The 23,066-nt window shown below is 40.7% G+C and overlaps 2 protein-coding genes across 2 annotated transcripts; one reads left to right on the forward strand and one right to left on the reverse strand.

Moving 5' to 3' along the window:
- Positions 1 to 1,161: 1,161 nt before the first annotated feature.
- On the reverse strand, positions 1,162 to 10,877 carry Smp_154690 (ribosomal protein related; the record flags this gene model as incomplete). The annotated part of the gene is made up of 3 exons (XM_018794224.1): positions 1,162 to 1,463; positions 3,524 to 3,686; positions 10,572 to 10,877. 3 exons carry the CDS (start codon positions 10,875 to 10,877, stop codon positions 1,162 to 1,164), a joined length of 771 nt encoding a protein of 256 aa, XP_018648658.1.
- Positions 10,878 to 19,996: 9,119 nt separating this feature from the next.
- Positions 19,997 to 20,200, forward strand: Smp_060610 (hypothetical protein; the record flags this gene model as incomplete). The annotated part of the gene is made up of 1 exon (XM_018794225.1): positions 19,997 to 20,200. The coding sequence occupies one exon, from the start codon at positions 19,997 to 19,999 to the stop codon at positions 20,198 to 20,200; it is 204 nt and encodes a 67-aa protein (XP_018648659.1).
- Positions 20,201 to 23,066: the final 2,866 nt, after the last annotated feature.

Here is a 23,066-nt window from a genome sequence, read left to right on the forward strand (position 1 = left end):
AATGGGTTGGTGTCTGACGAAATCTCAGCACGGATTTAATAAAAAGCTCGTTTGGCTTTTGCCAACTTACGTCACCTATGGCGAAGGCGAGATATCTGTCTATGAATAAAGGGACGAGTATGCTTAGCGGCATTTGGTTCTGTCCCACCTTACGGCTGCGAAACGTGGCCATTAAGAGTAGAAGATACTCGTAAGTTACTAGTATTTGACCACAGATGCCTTAGAAATATTGCTGTCATCACCGAATAAGTAATAGTGAAGTTAGACACAGGGTACTAGGGAATGATGAGGTTGTGAATCTTCATCGACTGAGATGGTTGGGCCACTTGTTGCGTATGCCTGAACACCAATTACCACGAGTTAGGGGCGGCCAAACCAAAACATGGCATCAGTGCTTGAAGTCATTAACTTCTAGTCTGAGCCATGTTGGTAGATGCAGACTACTTGGTTGACGTCCGCGTGACTATCGTAACCAATGGTTGGAGACTCTAGGTGACATGGCTCAGAATCGATCACAATGGCGTAGGTGTATACACTCTTTATCTTCCCTTAAACCTTGAGATTAAAATTGCTTCATAACTTTCTTCATTCCTATACTATATCCTTATATACAACCTATCTTTTATATACTACCATCACTAAATTAACTACTTCTATGAATCCGGTGTTCATCTTTGTTGTGCTAAAGAGGTATGGCAACTTGGACCGATGCATAAATGTACCTGGTCCTACGTTGTAGCTGACTGACTGAGACTAATGCACACCACTTAGGTGTGACATAACCTATCTGACGATACAATTAGGATCTATGAATTTGACTGATATGTTATCGCAAATATGGACTATCGAATAACTTATAAACTATATATAACACATTTAAATAAGAATCAGCACTCAATAAACACATATTGTTTACCTACACTCCCAAATACAACAACAATTAGTGGAAATTTAAAACAGTAGAATAAAATCAACTTCGGAATTACTATGAATTTCTTTTGATAAAATTAATTTTATTATAAAATAAATATTGTTAGAGATTAGTTCATATACAAATTTGGATGAATAGTAACTAAAAACTTCGTCATTCAATGATGTTTAAATTAAACAGCATCAGCATTTATAAATATATTCAACAAATGTTATATGTATATGGGTGAATCAGTGATATCTATTTGTACCCCAATCTAAATAATACGGACTAATGAAACTTCGACAGCCTGCATAGTTGTGCGCTAGTGCATAACCTGGTTCATAAAACGGATTTACATTTTTTTCTTTAATGTAAGCCTCTATTTGAGACTCTGTATCTAAAAGCTCTTGGGAAATAAATCTAGCCCGGAATGGCAACTTATCAGCAGCACGACTCAATATACGATAGGCTTCTCTCCAGTTCAGATAACCTCCAAGTTCGAGAATTATTCTTTCAGCTTTTACTGGAGTAGAATAGTGATGTATGTTAGCTAATAAAAAAAAACAGAAAAAACATATTCAACAAGTACAACAAAGTCAATCCAATATTTTCTTAAGCACTACATCATTTCCAAAAACTGTTTAATAGTAGAGAATATAATTTCTGTCCCATTACATAGAATTCATGAAAAAATTCATGGAACAAATTCTTATTTTTCACGATATCACTTACTAAAGCTGTACAATCTTATTTACACTTATTTAATGCACATATAGTAATCAATTAAAAAAAGGACTGGGATTGAGTCGAATATTTAAAAGCTAATACAAATAGGTTAAGTACAGATAGTTTGTGAATGAGAGAGTTGTCTACTTGAATATGAAATACGGAGGAACAGTTGAATTTCCCTCTTGCTTTGCCAATCCCCGCCTTTAAATTTGCACCAGATCCTCCTTGTTCATCAATGATGCTTCCCAGGTACGTGAAAGATTCCTCATCTTCAAAGGTTTCGCCATCAAGTGTGATTGGTTTGGCGTTCTCTGTGTTGTATTTGAGAACTTTGCTTTTTCCTTTGTGTATGTTGAGGCCTATTGAGGCGGAGGCTACTGCTACATTAGTTGTCTTCGTCTGTATTTGTTCGTGTGTATGAGATAGGAGGGCCAGGTCATCTGCAAAGTCCAAATCGTCTAATTGATTCTGAAATGTCCATTGTATTCCGTGCTTCCCCTCAGATGTCGAGGTCTCTATAATCCAGTCAATCACCAGAAGAAAGAGGAAGGGGGAGAGTAGACAGCCTTGTCTGACTCCGGTCCCTACTGGAAAAGCATCTGTCAGCTTTCTACCATGCACGAATTCGTACTGTAGTCTGTCGTATGGGTTCTGGATAATATTGACAATCTTACAGGAACTCCATAGTGTCGAAGTTTTCATGATGTTCACCTGTCCACACTTTCAAACGCCTTCTCATAGTTAATGAAGTTGATGTATAGTGACGAGTTCCACTCAACTGATTGTTCCACGATTGTCCGTAGTGTCGCATTTAGTCTGTGCATGACTGATCCTTACGGAATCGAGTCTGTTGGGTGTCTACTGTGTCTTTCATCCGGTTCAGCAACACTCTGTTGAAAACCTTTCCTGGTACTGACAACAGCGTAATGCTTCTGTAGTTCTCACATATGCTCAGATCTCCTTTCTTTGGTGTCTTGACGAGGCTCGTTCTTTCCAGTCCGTTGGCACTTGTCCCTCCTCCCAAATCTTCTTGAATAGAAGGTGAAGCATGTTTGCTGTTACCTCCGTGTTTAACTTCAGTGCTTCGGCTGGTCAGGTCCTGCCGCTTTTCTGCTCTTGATTCGTCTGATGGCCATCTTGACTTCTTTGATCGTTAGTGGAGTGACAGATATAGGAAGGTCAGTGTGTTCTGCTTCGATGTCTGGTGGATTCAATGGAGCTGGTCTATTCGACAGTTCCTTAAAGTATTCTGCCCATCCTTTCCTATGTTCTTGAATCTCCGTGATTGTATTTCCTTCTTTGTCCTTGACTGGTCTCTCTGGTTTACTATATCTCCTTGCTAGTTTCTTTGTTGTATCATGTAGTCGTTTCATATTCCCTTCTCTTGCAGCTATTCCCGCCGTCGTTGCTAGTTCTTCTATGTATTTCTGCTCGTCGGATTTAATGCTCTTCTTCACTTGCTTGTTTGCTTTTGTGTACTCGATTTGTGTCTTGACTTTCTCTGCTCGTACTCGACTGTTGTTAATTGCTGTCTTCTTGTTCTTCCTTCCTTCAATCTTGTCCAGGGTCCCCATAGAAATCTATTCCTTATGATGCTTCTTGCGGTAGCTTCTTTTTATGCGAACATGATATAGTTGCAGTGATATTTTAAAGTTTTCTTTATGTTTATTGGTACTGGTTTTACTGAATGTGAACTGAGGCAAACCAATACATAACTGTGCTGGGACCTGTGTTGTTTGTGATTGTCTGTAGGGTGAATATTTATACCAGACACTTGACGAATAACATCAAACTGAAATGAGAATTATTTAAACCGACTACTCTGACGACTATGGAAAACTACTATGTGTGAACAAATGAACTAATGTTAAGGGTATATACCTTTTCCACCACCTTTTCTCTTCCCCTGAGAGCGACGGGTAACTGGTTTCCAGGGAGCCTCGACACCCCATACCGCGAACATTCGCTTTTCATCTATATGTTTGTTGATAGATATCCTCATCATTTCGAAATGACCAAACTCAAGTTCACCACCCTCCATTGCCTAGAAAATGAATTGGAATGGAGATGAAAGCGGGTCAAAAAGCAGCAATCAGGATAAATTTATGTGACAGTTATGGGACGAGAAATACTTTGAAATTTTACAGCAATGATTGGTGGTTTAGTCGTCAAAACACTCGACTTCAAACCATTGGCTCATACGGAATCTCGCTGCGCTTAGTTGATGTTGGTCATCCATGTAGTTAAGTAAGTCAGTCAGTCAGCATCAACGTAGGACTTTGTACGTACACGCATCATTCTAAGTTGCCATTACCACATTAGCACAGAGGTACAATTGTCGATTCAAATCCCATAATGGTAGAGGTAGTAAGAGTATCAGCAGTAATCCGAAAGATTAGGGTTTGAAGATGTTATTCAAGGAGTATAATACAGTGAAATAAATTTGGAAAGAGAAAAAGGATAGGGAAGTGAAGAATTCAGAAAATTAGAATTTGGGAGAACACAAAGAGTGAATGCACCTTCGCCATTGCAAACAATTTTGAGCGATGTCATTCAAGGTCTCTAAACATCGGTTGCTATCATTTCGCGGATCCCAACCACGAGGTCTACACCTACCAATATGGCTCAGTCCACTTGTTAGTAACTTAATGGATTTGTGTCATGTTTTGGTCTGGCCGCCCCTAGCTTCCTTCCAACCTACTCCTACACCATAAAATATTGCCCTTCAGGGCAGTCGGTGGTTTGGCATAAGTAAGCCCCCAAATGCCCTGGTACGGCCGAGAGTGGGGAGAGTCCGCTCTCCATCTCGAAACCACGTACGCCGTTCAAGCTGGCTTCCTTCAATGTTCGCACACTAATGCAGATCAGACAACAGATAGGGCTGGCTATGTCTTTGGAAGGTCTTAATGTTGACGTTTGTTGTCTGTCCGAGACCCGTATTCAAGACTCTAGTGAAGTACTACAAATCCGCTCTCCATCTGTCGCCTCGAAAAGCTTGTTTCACGTACGCTTATCCGGGGACCCTGTGGCATCCTCGCCTGGTCTTGCTGGCGTTGGTGTCGCACTAAGCGCTAGGGTTGAGGCAGCACTAATCGATTGGATCCCCATTAACAGTCGGTTATGTGCTGTTAGATTAGAAAGTTCCATCAAAGTGAGAAGAAATCGGCGTGAGAATCAGTGTCTTTTCGTCATCTCCGCCTATGCCCCGACAGATTGCAGCCCGGATGCAATCAAGGATGAGTTTTACCATCAGTTAACAGTTCTCCAGAAAGCGCGTTCGACAGATATTGTAGTACTAGCCGGAGACTTGAATGAACAAGTCGGGCGTCTAGGCACAGAAGAGAGTCGTTTAGGTGGCCGGTGGGGACTTGTTGGTCTCAGGACAGATAACGGGGACCGTTTGCTGCAACTGTGCACAGACCACAACCTGTTTCTGGCCAGCACTAACTTCCGGCACAGTCATCGCTGGTGTGCCACCTGGCGTCCTCGCTCTGTATCCCAAGCCTGGACTCAGATTGATCACATCGCGATCAGCTACCGCTGGCGTGGTTGTGTACAAGACTGCCGCTTCTTTTGGAGTACCTATCTGGAGTCTGATCATGCCCTGGTCTGCGCCAATCTCACCTTACTTTTCAGTGGCCGAAGGATTGACCGCCATCAACGGATCGATGTTAGTAAACTGGTTGCAACTTCTGTTGCAAGTAAGTATCGAGCGGAGCTAGCTTATAGACTAGCTACCATCCCACCGAAAAGTATAGATGAGCATTGGTTGCATCTTCACGACGCCATGAAAATGGAGAGTAAAGCCGCTTGCGGCTTCGCGAAACGTCCCGCTTACAAACACTGGGTTTTTTCTGGCTCCTTACAACTGATGGAAGCCCGTCGGTCTACTCCAGGTGACCGTGAGTATGACCACAAACGAAGACTGTTACGTAGTGAAATTGGGCAAAGCTTGCGTAAGGACCGAGAAGCATAGACGATAATTCAATTGTTGTCACCATCTTGAAACACCGACTTCGGTGGCTTGGACATGTTTTACGAATGTCGTCCCAGAGAATTCCACGTCGTGCATTATTTGCCGACTCTGGGACTGGTTGGAAAAAGCGGATTAAATGAATAAATAAATAATAAATGGCATAAGTAACACGTGTTCCAGCCACCTCAACTGATGAAGTTTCACTACTTCATCAATCGATTTCCCATCCTTACCTAGTACCCGTTTCCTAACAACTGCATTACCTACTCAGTGGTCCCAGGATATACGAGCAACGCTTCGAAGACACCTACGATCAAATAATGGTAACCTACGAATGTCCTCTACTCTTACTGGTCATGTTTCACACCATAAAGTAGGACGGGACGAACTGCTGCACAGCAAGCCCTTTCTTTGGTCGATAGACTGATATCTTGCCTCATGATCAACAGAGTCAAATGCCGTCCTAAGGTCGAGAAATACTACGATTGTGGGACGTCTAAATGTGTGTCTATGCTCTAGGACCTGGCGTAGTGTGAATATCTGGTCAATACAGCCACGTCCAGGTCGGAAGCCAGCGTGGTTTACTCTAGTCTGCGCTTCACGAACTTTAGTTAGGCGTCGAAGTATTGAATGGTGACTTAAGCTAGGGTTAGCAGTTTTACTTTACGTCTGCGAAGCATGACAACTGTACTCTATCATAATTGTCTTTGAAATAATTTAATAAGTAAGGTGGTTAAACTACGCTTACTTTTGAGGTCTAAAAACGCGAGTTTGGGATTCTGATGTTGATTCAGTAAGTATTCTACTCCTGAAACAGATGGACTTGTTAGGTTTTATGCATGTTACTATATTGAATTATACCCAGCATACTTTCTAGAAAAGTTAGGACAGAAACGTGATCACCTTACGAAGAAGCGTTGTGGAAAGAAAGATGTGTTAGGTCAGTATTTATTGGTGAATCGCAATTTATTGTATAAGATTTCAGGGGTTGGACACCTTAGTGGATTAAGTTATCACAAGGCCCCCAAATGCCCTGGTACGGTCGAGAGTGGGGAGAGTCCGCTCTCCATCTCGAAATACTCTCACATGGCCACGCGAATATATAGCCTCTGCCAGGGAAGTTCTACTCACTGCCTTCTCGTGGCGGGAGTGTTGTTTACGAAAGTGAGAGGACGAAGAGCGAATGTCCGGCGCTTTAACCGGGTTGGTGGACATGGAGGGTCCACCTAGGGGAGTTGGGAAACCCTGATTCCAAACCAATGGTGCACATGGGCTTCAGGATCCTGAAGGAACGAATGGCGTATGAACCTATTGTTGGTCCAACTTGCTTTATGGTGTAGGAGCAGGTTGGAAGAAAGCTAGGGGCGGCCAGACCAAAACATGGCATAAATCCATGAAGTCGCTGACAAGTGGACTGGGCCGTGTTGGTAGGTGTAGACTACCTGGTTGGGATTCGCGAGATGATAGCAACCGATGTTTAGAGACCTTGAATGACATCGCTCAAAATCGTTTGCAATGGAGAAGGTGCATTCACTCTTTGTGTTCTCCCAAATTCTAATTTTCTGAATTCTTCACTTCCCTATCCTTTTTCTCTTTCCAAATTTATTTCACTGTATTATACTCCTTGAATAACATCTTCAAACCCTAATCTTTCACATAATACTTATACTCTTACTACTTCTACCACTATGGGATTTGAATCGACAACTGCATCTCTGTGCTAATGTGGTAATGGCAACTCGAACTGATGTACGTACGTACGAAGTTCTACGTTGTAACTGACTGACTGACTATTGTTGGTCACCGGCTACCATGGGACTGCATCTCCTCACGATGCTCCACTGCCTTGTGGATCAGACTTTTAGGTCAAAGGCTCTGGGTGTGGCCCCCTAAGAAAACCACCTGCTTCAGTCTGGGCACCTGGGCAGTATCTCAGCCCTCACACAAATCAAATGAGATTTGTGAGGCGCATATTTATCTGGTGCTTTTTGTACCAATATTTATGTGTTTAAATAATAATAAGTTATCACAGGACATGGGCGAAAATAAAACCTGTTGGTAATAATGTTGCAGTTTTCTAACATTATTCATTAAATAGTAATATGAGGTCTACTTTGATTGTAATTCATATGATTTTAAGTCTTATTCTCTTATAATATTACCTATCGGCTTTACATATTTCTTGGTCATACACTACACTATGCGGTTGAGTAGCTTAAGGAGACTTGTGAAACAAATAATCCTAATTAAAAATTGTCGACTTATTAATAAAATTGATTGTTACAGTCCGTCATGCGAAACGTAGAATCTGGCAAATGTATCGGTTCGAGTTGATACATCAAATCAGTACAGAGGGATGACAAAGTAGTGAAATTATTAACTATTAATAGTAGTAGGAAAGACTAGGAATACAATATATGATTCGCGAAGAAAATATGAAACTGTGGAATTTTTTTAATTACTGGTAAACTTATGACTTGGAAGAAAAAGAGTGCGTGCATGCAGGGCATTACAAACGACCTTGAGACGTGTTACTCAAACTTTCTAACCATTGGTTACGATAATCTCAGACCCCAACTATGTAGTCTACAACTACCTACACGACTCTGTTCAACAGTCGATTGGTTGTTATATACTAATACACAGCATCTATTGATGTAAAATATTTATTTATTGATCCGGTAACTTTGATAGTGGAGTAAATTTAGGGACGAATAGTTAGATTTGTACTATGGGTTAGAAAGGAACTTCGTTTGAAAAAATTGTGAATGTTTAGTGTATTTTAAAGAAATTGGTTGTACAGGCAAGTCGAGGTGATAATGGGACCCACACTACAACCCCATATTTGCGAGAAACATTTACAGATATACTGGAAATGACCAATAGAAAAATAAAACTGATATTATGGGTTTCTACTGGTGATACGCTATGGATTAATGGTTAATGCCATTTCAAGATTCACAGAAATTCATTTTACTTAAGAAAGTAAACGGAACAGCTACATCTTATTTCATATTTATATGGAAAGTAAACAGGACAGGAGACCAAAAGCTTTTCATCGGTGTATAGCACATACTTCCTCTTTGACCTTTTTTAATATAATTTTGTTATAGCAGTTTATAGCAAGTAAACATAAATTTTAGACAACAGACCGCAGTTTTATACACTATCCAAAGTATCTCAGCCAGAGCAATCGGAAAGTATTACTAACTTTTAACTAAGAAATGCTTCAAAGCGATAAATATAAATCTGATATTCATAATTCTTTAGTCTCCAAAAATAAGGATAGATGGTCAAGTGAGTTATTTTAATACTCGAAATCTGAAGTACGATGAGATTAAATCTCGATTTGAACTCACCAACAGGCACTGATATTATTTGTTCTAATAGAGGATTATAGTAATTCACTACTCGAAGCAAGAAACGAAACTTCAGACGTAGACGACTTGGTCTCCATTTTTTAACTTCCTTACAATGCCGTATCGAATAATAATTTCCATATGGAAGGAAAGTACAAGACATATTAATAACAATATCATCATTCAGTTGACGATAAGCCATTTCACATCTGAAACAAGGACTCCGCTTGAATCTCGCATTCCGAATAAGGCCTCGCAAGCATCGGGTAGAATACCCTAACGTTTCTCTATCTAAATGACGAGGTGACTTACGAACAACCCATAAGACCCTAAAGCCTTTAGTAGCAACAACCTAACAGCTACTCACAGTTCTAAGGTTGCTGCTAATTGTGACTCCTAGATCTTTATAATCCGTGACTTTAGGTAATACCAATTCACTTATTATGTAGTTATGTAAATTGTCGCAATTATTAATTTACATCACTACACTTGCTAGAATTAATTTCTAATGACAATCTATTCATACACCTCACCAGTGAATTCAAGCCTTATTGTAATATTAATCTATGAGACATGCATTGTACGGGTCTCCAAATCTTAGTATCATCAGCAAAGAGTAGAATGGAAGACTTTGAGACAGTTGATAAATCATTTACATAAAGTAAGAAAAGAGGAAGAACCAAATTTGTTTTGTAATGCTCCGTTTCTGGTTGATTCTTACACCAGAATTTTGCGTATTTTTGTTTTTTTTTTCAGTCTGTTAAATTTTACACTATTTTATTCTCCGAGGTTCCTTACTACATAGAAAATTTTGTGTAAATTTTGTATAATGGTCAGATGCAATAAAACGTAGATGGCTTAATTCTTTCTTCCCTGCTAGGGAGATAATGTAGTGTGATCGATGTAGCAGTAGTAGTTATTTCACATCATGATTGGAATTCACTGCCCTTTTCAAAACGCACGCAGTCCTAACTGCCAAGGGACTGGAAAAACGCAACTATCAGTTGGGTTTATAAAGCGGGGGGCAGACAATTAGTAACTACCGACCTATTGGTTTAACCAGTGAAGTTGAACTGATGTTAAATGCTGTTCAGGTGGCCACCATAAGCCATGTGGAGGGAAATGATCTTTTAATCAGGGAACATGGTTTTAGGAAAGGCTTAACGTGCTTGGCAAATCTTATTGCAAGAAAAGACTGGGCTCCAATAAAAGATGGAAGTGTTCCAGTAGAGGACGAAAAGCGAATGTCTGGCGCTTTAACCGGGCCAGTGGACACGGGAAGTCCATCTAGGGGAATTGGAAAACCCTGATTTCAAACCAATGGTGTATATGGGCTCCAGTATCCTGAGGGAACAAATGGTGTATGAATCAATCGTTGGTCACCGGCTACAATGGGACTGCATCTCCTTACGATGCTACACTGCCTTGTGGATCAGATCCAATCGGCCGACAGTCATCCTGTAATCGATTGTATGTCAATATTAGTTATTGAGAACCGAATTAAGAAAAAACTGTTAAATATAACTGTAACTATGGTAACAATACGAAGTAATATTTTAGGGTAACGATGAAGTCATAAGAAATATTAACTTACTTGTACTCCGTACTGACGATAGTTTAATTTGTTAAACAAGGTTTCCGGACCACGCCAGTCAATTTTTTGTCTTGTATATTTAGGTGGCTTAGTACCAGTTGTTAGCTGAGGCTGTCGATTGACAGCAGATAAACGCCTTCTATCAGGAGGAAACTCCAGGTCACTAAGTTCTCCTGTCACTTGAGGATAGATATTTGGATAATATTCTGAATAAGGCAAACAGGTGTTGACATTCCTCACACTCTCTAAATTCACCCCGATAGGACATCCTCGTCCCAACAATGTACGTACATAGTTCCCGAGCATCGTATCGGGTTGCTTGAAATTGTACGCAAACAATCGGTTTTATGACTGCGTTCAATGGATCACCAATACTCTTTAGTATTCAGTTTTAAGTGACAAGAACAGCTAATGTGTTGGTCGATGTAGGTATTTCTTTTAGGAAACAGGATCATAGACTGTTCGAACGTTGTGTAGTGGTTAATAAATCCCTAAAATCAATAGCTCTGTAAGTCTTCAACATTTTATGCTGGCCACACTAGTGTCAATGAACTTACCTAGCTGAAGCGTTCGGTCATACATCCGCATCAGATCACGAGTGAGTACGCCATGCTTCACTTCTCCTACAACTGCTAGTCAACTTAGATTAGTCACTGACGCGCGCTATTAAAAAAGGACAGTGGTATTGTTTCTCGTTAAATTCACAGTTTTCATCGTAAACTACGCATTAAAACTGCTGTTTCACTTTGAATGAATTTATTTCAGTTAAAGTGATACTGTATTTGTGTGTTTTGACCTTGCTTTTGTGTATTTACTGCATCAAAGCATCCTTGGTCGACTTTGGCTTGATTTATTTGATCAAGGTTTGAGATTTGTCTTACACATCCATTTTGTCTACAATTTTGGTCAATTTTTAAGATGGTCGGCTCTGCTCACAAGTGTGAACAGCCATATTTCTTATTCCCTGTGGAAGAAGGAATGCAATGTGATGAGTGTAGGATGTGGTTCCATAAAATGTGCACCCGCTTAAGTCCCACTGCCTACGAAAGGTGCTTAAAGCCTGATTCTCATTGACTCGGTATGTTTTGTTGTTCAAGCGAAACATTACTCATTCAAGAGGTAATTAGCCCTCTGGTGTTGGCTAACAAAAACGTTGACGGGGGCTGTACGGGTAACATGGGTACTGATAACGAAGAATGTGTCAGTATCGTAAATGTTGTCACGGCACGTGCCAGACACCCAACTGTGCAACATGAAATAGAGCTTTCTACCCCGAAACAATTGAGCGATACATCATTAGATATTGGTGGCCAAGTTGCTACAGTAGCGACTGATGGGAGATGGATGACGCGAAAACGTAGAAGTGAAGGAAAGATAGCCCCAAAAGCACCCGTTTACTTGAAACGTCGTTGTTGGACTCATATTCTGCGTGTCACATTACTCCGCTAAAGTCCGAAAGTAAGACAATATTAGGCACTATCGTATGTGGGAAAAGTATGGCTTGATCAAACATCGTTGTGAGTCATTCGCTCGACTCACACGACACTGTTACAAGGAAAGCTAACGGTAAGATATCAGTAGTTAGCAGGCAGGGTCTGATATCACAGTCTAAAGCCATGAACACGACTTTTAAAAAAGTTAAACACGTTCCTAGTTTAATTATTTAGAATCTAGAAGAGTCGAAAGACAATGACCCTTCTAAAAGACACCCACACGATCTGCAGTTAGTGATATCTGTCATCAGAAATGTACTGTCTAAAGAAGTTTCAGGGGTACATATCACGAAAATAACAAGACGCGGTAAATGTGTTGGAGGCGAGACCCAAACCTTGTAAGATACCGGACCTCAATGGGTTACATCCACGTTTGCTGTCATCGCTTGAGGACATTATTTCCAGACCGCTCGCAACGATCTTCAACATATCCCTTTCACCCTCTCAGCTCCCCAGAGATTGGAAAGACGCTATAGTCAGTCCTATATTTAAGGATGGTTAGAGATTGATTGCATCTAACTACCGGCCTGTCAGCCTAACCGGCATGGTCGTTAAGTTACTTTAAAAGATAATTCGGGTTAAGTTACTAGGTAGCATAGATTCGTACAGTCTGTTAAACCCGAGCAACATGGATTTCGTAACAAGCGTTCACGCTTGACAAAGCGTTTGACAAGGTTTCACATTTAGGTCTTATGCAGAAGCCCTCGAGCTTTAGAATAACAGGTGCTATACAGGAATGGGTAGGAGACTTCTTGTGTGACCACAGATAGAGAGTGAGGGTCAGTAGAACGCTACCCGAGCGGAAGTCGGTCAAAAGTGATGTACCACAAGGCACCACCTTATGTCCCCTACCTTTCCTTCTCTATCTTAGTGAATTACCACTATTGCTTAAGTTGTCGACATTATTGTTTGCGGGTGGTGTTAAAATCTAAAGGACAATAAGAAGTGAGGCTGATCGTTTTCATCTTCAAGTTGACTTAGACAAATTGGTTAGATGGGCTTGTCTTTGGGGCTTAGAAGCTAATTCCAGGAAGTGTACTCATGCAGATCGGACACGGTAATAGTTACCATTATACCATAAATGGTACATCTCTTCCACACGTTCAAGAACATAAAGACTTAGGAGTAATAATAAGTCACGACTTGAAAACAACTACGCATTGCAACGCAACTGCTCCCAAAGGTTATTGTGAGCTATGGTCACTTCTCCAAGCATTCAAATGCTTTGAAGTGATGTTTTGAGTTTTATATCCCACCTACGTATGACCATACTTAGAGTGCTGTATCCAAACAGCTAGCCCATATCTGATAAACGACACTAACCCGCTTGAGTGTGTCCAGCATGTGCGGGAGAAATTAGTGAAGAATCTTTCTAAACTCCCTCAAGATGAGCATTTAAAACGCCTAAACCTTTTCCCCTTGTCGTTTCGTAGGACGCAAGGTGACCATATACTGGCATTTCGTATCCTTAATTATGATTTGAGTGTTAATATGTCTTATCTTTTTGCTCCCTCCAGCACTGATAATCTCCGAGGTCATAGCAAGAAGGTTCACAAACAGCGATCTAATAAACTAAAGGTGGGGTCCCGTTTTTCTCATCGAGTGGTCAATGGCAGGAACTCCCTACCCAAACAAGTGGTATCAGCCCCATCATTGAACATTTTCAAGGAGAACCTGGACCTTCACTAGAAGGAAATCTATCAGGATTAACACAGGTTCACCAACCTACTATCCTTATTACTGAAGACTTCTCAATATATGGACACTGTCAAATATATCTTCGAGCCTCTTCGCTACTGACTTCTGATTTCACTGGGTTGATACGTTACGATTATAAAAAGTGTTACTGGTCAAGGTGTTGTCAAACTCCAGATACTTGTAGCATCTTTAGTGGTGAGCCCGACGTTATATGGTACACCTATTCATAGGTTGAGTCCGTTCCTTTTTGGAACTTTATATATCAACTTTTCACTTTAAGTTTTATATATTGTGATACATACTTCATATTCATCATAGCTGAACAGACTCCTAAATTTGTGGTGGTCGATATTCAATATTATCTCTAAGCTTCGTGTATTTTCAACCTGACAACCGTTATTCGATAAAGCCCCAACGGTGTTTAAATCAGAAGGCGAATACGAAGTGTTGAATGTGTTTATTATTGGACCAAGCACAGATATCCCAAATTACAGGCACGTTAAGCAAGTATGAAAGAGTAGTGCCGTAAAGAAGGCGAGTGAGCGTGAGAGTCAAATGAGCGAGCGATCAGTTGATCGAGTCAGCGAGTAAGCTAGTACAGCACAGTGAACAGGATTAAGTTGTTGATGTGTCCGATTACTTCACTCCCTATCCTTAGTTCATGTGTTGACGCAGGCCGGTCCTGAAGCAACGATTCGCATTGGAAAGGAGAGAACCGCATCCCAAACATCCTGTCATTCTTGCTCAAAAAACTAACAAAAGACAAAAGCATTTTGTCAGCGTCTTCACTAAATAGGACTATGTTATCTGTGTATTCTAAGTCGATAAGTGGACTTCCTAGTAGGAGATCAATTCCTAAAAATTCAGTCGACGAGAGCGTTATTCCCAGCAGTAGGTTTATGATGAAGTTAAACAAACAATGGAGATAGTGGACAGCCTTACCGGACACCACTTGAGGTTGTAAAATCAGATGATAACTTTCCATAAGCTCTGACTTGACTGGTAGTGTTCGAGTAAACGGCCTTTACAAGGTTTACGTGCTTCTGAAGTACACCTTTCAATAACAGACACTGCCGCAGAATCTCTTGGTCTACAGAGTCGAATACTGCTTTCAAGTCAAGAAAAACTATCATTGTCGGACGCTGATAAACATGTCTGTGTTATAAAACCAGACGAATAGTGAATATATGGTCGATACAGCCACGACCAGGTCTGAAGCCAGCCTGATTTTCTCGTGTTTGCAATTCACGAGTCTTAGTTAGGCGCTCGATAATTATTAAGGCTAGTGTTTTAGATGCTATATTAGTCAAACTAATCCCTCTATGGTTATCACAGGATGATTTCGACCCCTTATTATATATAGGGACAATCAGAGATTGTGACTAGTCGAATGGGATTACATCCAACTCCCAGATTTTATCCAGAATATTAGTCAACCTAGTTGCTAAAATTGGACCACCATATTTAAAGACCTCTGGAGCCAATCCATCAGGACCGACTGCTCTTCCTCGTTTCAGAATAGCCATAGCCTTTTGAGCTTCAACTAGAGTCGGGGGAGCTACTTCAATGTTCCATCCAGACTGTTTGGGAATGGTGGGTAACTGCAGAGTAGCTGAAGGCCAGCTAAGCTGTTCTTCAAAGTGTTCCACCTATCGTTCTAAACGTCTGGGCTGAGAGCGGATAAGAGTCTCATCTTTCTCCGAGATTGTCTCGCTTATTCATTCCGGTTTCTCTTATCAGTCTGAAGAGTTGTTTGGTGTTGCCTACAGCCACTGTATTTTCCATTTCTTTGCTTTTGTTGCCCACCACTGCTCTTGATCGTTCCGTAGAGTTTTTGTTAACATAGAACTGATTTGCTTTCGATCTTCATTGTGTTCAGAGCCTGATGGGATGAATTTACGTGAATCCATCAGTGTAATAGACTTGGAAGAAATCCACTGGTTTTTCGTAGCCCTTTGGTTTAAATCACTAATAGATGTTACTACTGTTTCCACAGCCGCTTGTATATCGTTCCAAGCAACATCTGGTTCAGCCTCGTTTACAGAACTGCCTAGATGTGAATTCAATTGTTCCTGAAACTCACTTTTGGCTTTCTCTCCTCTCAGTTCAATTCTAATGGGTCTGTAACAGCTCAGGTTGGTTGGTTAAGAGTTGACCCCAAACAACCAAGCATATGCTAAAACAGTATTGCTTCAATATATCTTGCATACCTAAATCAAACCAGAAAAGGGTATTTGACACAACTGTACTTGATCCGCATACTCCACACAATTTTTTTGCTTCTTAATCGTATATTCCTTTCCGTTTTGTGGATTACTCTGATGCACCCTTGGTTACGCACCTAGTTGTCAAAGGCGGTCATCACTGGCTCAAGGTCATGCATTTGATCGATTTTGTTAAAGAGTCCAACTTCTAGCAAGTTCACCCTTTTACATATATGCATTACAAAAGAGTTTTTTTTTGTTGTTTTCATGGTTCTTCGTGCACAAGATATCTACACTATGTCTATTTCCTTCCAGAATACCAATCCGTTCTGGAGGCCAGGCACTTACATGAACCGAACAATTATCAAATGCATTTATGTATTTCCATTTTGTATCTTATTATTTTATGCAGGCAGTGGAGCAGTTCTTCAGGTTTGCTTGATTTTCACCATTACCTTTGGAGTAGACTCTTCTTTACTTTTTACTTGAGGGCGACTCAAGAGGCAGGTGAGTAAACACCTGATAGCCGGTCTGAGCATGAGAAAATCGTACCTCACCAACATGGTGTTGGGTAGCCCGCTCGCGGCACTTCCTCAGATATTCTTATTCCACATTCTCACACTTTCTCTTGAAAGCACGCAGCAAACCGTCAGCGATAATTGTAGAAAAGATCACATGCTACAAAATAAGATGACAAGCTAGTAAATGAAGAGACATCCATGGACTATCGTTGAAAGCGTTAGTCGTAACTGATTGTAACTCAAATAGTGAGCGAGTTGATAATTTCGCCTTGGGATGAGAAATAGAACTAAGGTGTTTTCGATAGATAGGTTAATCGAACCGACGTTCCTACGGAAGTCGATTCTAGGGGGAAGCTAATGTAACAGCTCAGGTTGGTTGGTTAAGAGTTGACCCCAAACAACCAAGCATATGCTAAAACAGTATTGTTCAAGTATTCATTCACTTCCTTACTTTTTGTAAGCGTTATATTCCCTATTATCTTACATTGAATGTTGAGAGCCTTTGTTTGTCTGAACAGATAATCCCACGCTCCACTGTGACTGCGCGAAGATCGAAATAAAGACCTATTCACTACTTCTCTGGTTTCTTCTATCAATAGCACGAGGGTTACCTTAAGGCACGAAAGGTCTTCTTACTATGGTTTTTCTGCGTCCGGTGAGGCACAAGCCAAGGCGTGCTCATATTAAAGCATGATCAGAGTCTAAGCATGCGAGAGACAACCTTCTACCGAGCCTCTCCAACGATGACTGATGGCAATATGGTCTATTTGAGTCCATCGTTGGTTTGGTGCAGGGGGTCGCCAAATTAGGCGATATCTCTCTTCATGTTTAAAGTTAGGCTTTGCTAAAAACAAACGATTGTCTGAGCATAGTTGCAACAGACGATCACCATTATCGGTTCGTTGAGCCGGAATACTAAAACACCCACCTAAATATCTTTCTGTTTGATTTAAGCTGCCAACCTGGACATTAAAGTCACCCGCTACGACTACTATGAATGAGCGCTTAGCTTTCTGAAGAAGCTCAGAGAGCTTTCTGTAAAAGTCATCTTTTACTTCATCATGGCTGCAGTCAGTGGGAGCGTAGGCAGGAACGACGAAAAGGCAACGACGTGTATCCCTATCCTTCCGAGTTCTTACGGAGCCATTAAGCCGGACAGCACACAGGCGACTGTTAACGGAGGTCCATTCTAGTAGTGCTTGTTCTGCCCTCGTACTGAGTGCTATGCCTACTCCCGCAAGTCCACAAGAACTAGTCATGGGGTCGCCAGAGACACGGAGGGTGTATTTCGTTGGCTCTCCATTTTGGCGGTGTGAGGTCAATCGAATGACCACACTGGGATCCTGTATGCGTATTTCGGAGACACAGCATACATCGATGGTACGAGATTCTAGGGCCTTAGCCAAGGAGGCCTGTTGACTGATTTGACACAGGGTGAATAGGTTTCAATGTGTTCAATGTGTAGTTTGGAGCCAGGTTTTAGTAAACCTGGGACAGTGTTTCGCGCACTAGAATCATTAGCCATGATGACACCTGAGGAGGAAACTGAGAGAGGAAGTTTAGTGTTGAAAGTCAAGGTAGAAGGAATAGTAGGAATTGAAGAAGGATATTGATTATGAATACAGTGGTCTTGAGTGCTGTTAGAGGTATGAGGGCAGTTATCACTTCCCAGTTGCCCACACCGTGGAAGGGTTCTTCTAGAGATACCTGAAAGGGAAATTGGATTAGAAGTGGTCTTAATGACCTAAGAGCGTGACCGCAGTGCGCAAGGGACAACTGCTTGAGGTCGGTCACACACGACCTTTTTGTGGGTAGTTTTTGTGTTAGCTCCGTTCTTCAAAGGACCTTACCGCCGGAGATGGAAATCTGTGGGATAAGGCAAGGTGTGCAATTTTAGGGCCGACCTTTTCTAACTACATCCCTCCTTGTGGGAAGGCAGCATCGCTGTCATGCTGGTTGTCTAAAGGAAACACCTTACTGCTATCACACCTCTGTACAGTCAGCAATACGACTTCGCCTTCGGACATTGGGTTTGCTGCCTTTAGTCTTACCGCACTTCAACCGACCTGTCTGGCATGGTAGGACCTTGAGGAACGATTGTTCCAGCCAATATAGCTCGACTGGTTCATCACGATAGGCAACTCCGACCACCACGTCAAGGCAGCAGCAACGGTCGGGTACATGATCATGATCATCACACATGATCAATAAGATTGAGCTACCTGTTGTCCAGACAAACAGTCACTTAGGAGTCATCGTTATCCAAGATTTATAAACTATTTCACACTGCCGTGCAATAGCCGTCAAAGGTTTTAGAACCTTATAGTCAGTACGTAGGGCCTTCAGTCATATCGACGCTAATGCTATTTTGACTTTGTATACAGTATTCGTGCCTCCTTAACTTGAGTACTGCATAGAGGCAGCTAGCTCCTGCTTAAATAAGACGGTGAGCTTCTGGAAAGGGTTCGGAGAAGAGCAAATAAGCTGATTCCCGGAATAGTGTACCTCCAGTATGATGCTCGACTGGTAACCTGATTACAGTTTTCAAATCACTTAGTGATGATTTCGCATCCGATGTGCCTTTACTTTTTTGGTTTCCCAAAACAGAGAATTTACGAGGATAATCTAAAAAAGTTCACAAGCCCAGAACAAATTACTTGTCAGCTGACTATTGACGTTCCCATCGAATCATCAACGAATGGAATTAATTGCCCCGTACGTTACTGAAGCTTCATCTATCGAATCTTTCAAAACAAAGTTGAATCAACTGAGAGACCATAATTGCCATGACTAACACAGACCATCTATCTCCTTTCCTTTCCAAACTGAAACTATGAATGAGCTGCACCGGAATCAACCCATGAAGAATCACGATGAATTGACCGCAACCATAAAAATTAACAAAATTCCAGATAATCTGAGAAGATGAAGAATAACAACGTGTGATTGATGGATGTCATGTACCACTTTGTCTCTACTGTTTTTTTTTGAAAGTTCACTCGATCAGGTGTGGCCTTCGCAGTCTTCCAAACTCATGACCTTGGAGGATAGATGCAATTTCTTTGCGAGTCATATTTACAATACGTTAGGATCCATGGTAATCTTATAATCTCATATTCTGCGTATAGTTTGAAGATCATCGTCTGATCCATGTTGGCCCCAGAATAGTGAATAAACTAGTAGATTTCATACGTTATGGACCAGAGTATATGCAAGTAAGAAATATCTGTAAAGACTAGTGTGAGGTTGTTTGTGATTTTGATCACACATTGTCCAAATGCATTCACAATTCCGAGAAGGTTCCTGTTTGTCATGGTAATTCTTATTTGTTCGAGATAATACAGTAAACACGAAAGAATTGTTCATGAAAAATCCCAGGATTCCTGAGATATCTAGATTACGGGTAGGTAGGTTTTCAATTTTTATTTTGCTAGCTCAAGGAACTTCATGACTTCTATGTACCGCTTGAAACGTCTTGCGACATATATGAGTGCGAGAAGTTGTCACTCATGATGGAATTTTGGAAATTGGCCCATAAAGCATTGGTTGATGGGAATGTATCTCGAAATGATATTGATGGTTGTGTTTTGGAAGGCGGAATAGTTCTAAGGTTGGTTCAAACGTTAAACATGGTTTTGTCAATATTTCACGCTATGGAACGCAAGTGTGTACTCGTGAGAGTAGGTTTCAACACTACGTACGCGAAGGCATAAGACATTCAGAAAACCTATTATAGTTAACAAGGCAAAGACCAGTCATTTGATAATTAACGTTTCCACTTTGCATTTTGGTCAAGTGCTTTTTAAAAGGAATTTCGTCATTCTCAATAGGATGGTACATCCTCTGACCCAGCAACACTTGTTTTGGTAATTAATACAATGTCATCTGAGAACTGTTAGTGTGAACGGACATCTGGCTATGCACATCTGTAAGCACTATAGTAGTGGTAATATTACATCCGTTGTTTGTTGACTTCATATAGTTATGCACTTTCTCATGCAGTGGCTGTGTTTATGAAGATAGTTCGAAGTGGTGTAAAATACTAAAACACTGGCCAACGATATTTACCTACTCACTTACGTCTGTTACTCCTTGTGAAGGAGCATAGGCTTTCCATTGGCACTCTCCATCGAACTCTATTATGAACAATCCTTTCGAGTTGCTATTCATTCTTTTGATGTCTGCTTCCAACTCCTGACGCAATATGTTCCTTGGTCTTTCCCTTTTGCGTTTCCCTTCAGGATTCAAGGCAAGAGCTCTCGTCGTTCTGTTTGATGATTTCCTCGATGTATGTCCTATCCATTTCCAGCGTCTTTCCCTAATTTTCTCTTCAGCTGGAATTTAATCTGTTCTCCACCACGGTAGGTTGTTGCTGATGGTATCCGGCCAACGGACATTGATTATCTTGTGTAGACAATTGTTTATAAATACTTGTACTTCTTTGATTATGGCAGTTCTCCAAGTTTTTGGCTCCGTACACTAGAAGTGTCTTGGCGTTCGTATTGAAGATTCTGACTTTGATGTTGGTTGACAGTTGTTTTGAGTTGTAGATGTTTTTGAACTGCAGGAATGCCACCCACTTGAAGTGGCCTAAAGATAATGGGTATTCACTAAGTTTCACGATGAGCTTGGTCTTCTGAATTGTCATATTAATGGTGAAAAAGGTATACCAAGAGCTAGAACTGTTTGTATGTATGGAGTTCCCAGTAGTCTACTAGATGTAAGTATCTGTTTAACTTGTTAGCTGGATAGCTAATGTGCACTCAAAAATTTTACTTTTAGGTACAAATAAGGAGAACCTAGTCCTAAAAGTATTCAAAATTTAGTGTTGGCTTTAATAGCATTAAATGATTGAGAAGCTGAAGTTGTGACTTCAAGAACCCGTTCCATTCGTTGCGTCTTGCTGCAATAGTTCGCTCATAGACGCTTTCCTTGTTTCTGCGCTCCCCTTTCAATAAAAAAGATTTATTCATTCACACAAATACTATTTTTTCTTAGTCGACATAATTAAACTCTGTCGAAATCCTCCTTGATCCTAAGAGAACTAACCCAATCTATCTGGCTAGAAGATAAAAGTCAGATACTGTGTTCTAATTCTCATGAGTTTTCTTTGTTAAAAAAGTAAAGATAACTATTTTACATTCCAGGCATTTTTAACTTACTGTATTCTGACTAGTAGTATATTAAAAAAGCTGACTATAGTATTTAACATTCATATAGTAGCTATAAATCTGTTTTAAGCACAAAGACGTATGGGGTTTTATTTATTATGTCACTCTTGATTGAAACATTTCTCAAAAAAACCTCAGAATGTTTTACCGAAGTCGTTGATCCATTGGTGCTGTCGATGAACTAAGAAGCTTCCAGTTTACAAACTGACCTAAATGTTAATTAAATTGACTTGCCCCCAAATGCCGTGGTACGGCCGAGAGTGGGAAGAGTCTGCTCTCTCTCTCTCTCTGGAAATGCTCTCACATGGCCACGCGTATATAGCCTCTGCCAGGGTAGTCCTACTCACCGCCTTCTCGTACCACGGGTGTTGTTTACGAAATTGAGAGGACGAGAAGCGAATGTGCGGCGCTTTAACTGGGTTGGTGATCACGGCGAGTCCACCTAGGGGAGTCGGAAAACCCTGATTCCAAAGCAATGATGCACATGGGCTTCAGTATCCCGAGGCAACAAATGGCGTATGAACCAGTCGTCGGTCACCGGCTACCATGGGACTGCATCTCCTCACGACGCTCCACTACCTTGTGGATTAGACCTTTAGGTCGAAGGCTCTGGGTGTGGCCCCCTAGGAAAACCACGTGCTTCGGTTCGGCACCTGTTCAGTATCACAGCCCTCACACAAATCAAATGAGATTTGTGTGTCACATATGTATCTGGTTCCCCTTTGTACTAATATTTATGTGCTTAAATAAATAAACTATCCCAGCAAATATGTAGAATGGATTTAGGACTAAAGCAGCATAATAATAATAGTTGCTTTCTAAAAGGTATTGTGGAGCTTTAAAAAACTCGAACTTTAAGTTGAAGGGTTATTCTGAGTATCAACATAATTTCACAGCACTAAAAAAGTCGTATGTATTTCTCGAGTAGACTAATAACCTTGTTATAATTTACTTTCCAAAATATACTACACCATATTACTTAGTTATTCAAATAAGTGACCTAGGTAGAAAATATGTGTTTCATTATTCATATAACTAGAATACAACGGAAAACATATACGAGTTCCTTCGAAATGGTTTAGACAGTACTTACTGAACAGATTAAATAGACAATGAAATAAAGTGTAAGTTCAGGGACGTGGAGAATTTACATAAGTGGGTAAAAGCTTGAGCTTGTAGTTGGACTGTCAAATTCGGTGGATTAGAAACTCCCGATTCCAGTGGCAGTTATTTACAAGATGGAGAGAACAGATGTTTCCTCCTAGGTTTATTCGTCCTTGCTGTTATAAAACATACATTCGAGTTATCAAGGTAGACTTATATTTTATAGAAAAAATACTATCGAACACAAAGCTTCATTTTATAATTAGGATTACATTGTATTGCTTGACTAATATATTTCGTTTAG

This window comes from Schistosoma mansoni, chromosome 1 (assembly GCF_000237925.1).
Source record: "Schistosoma mansoni strain Puerto Rico chromosome 1, complete genome".
NCBI classification, from domain to species: domain Eukaryota; kingdom Metazoa; phylum Platyhelminthes; class Trematoda; order Strigeidida; family Schistosomatidae; genus Schistosoma; species Schistosoma mansoni.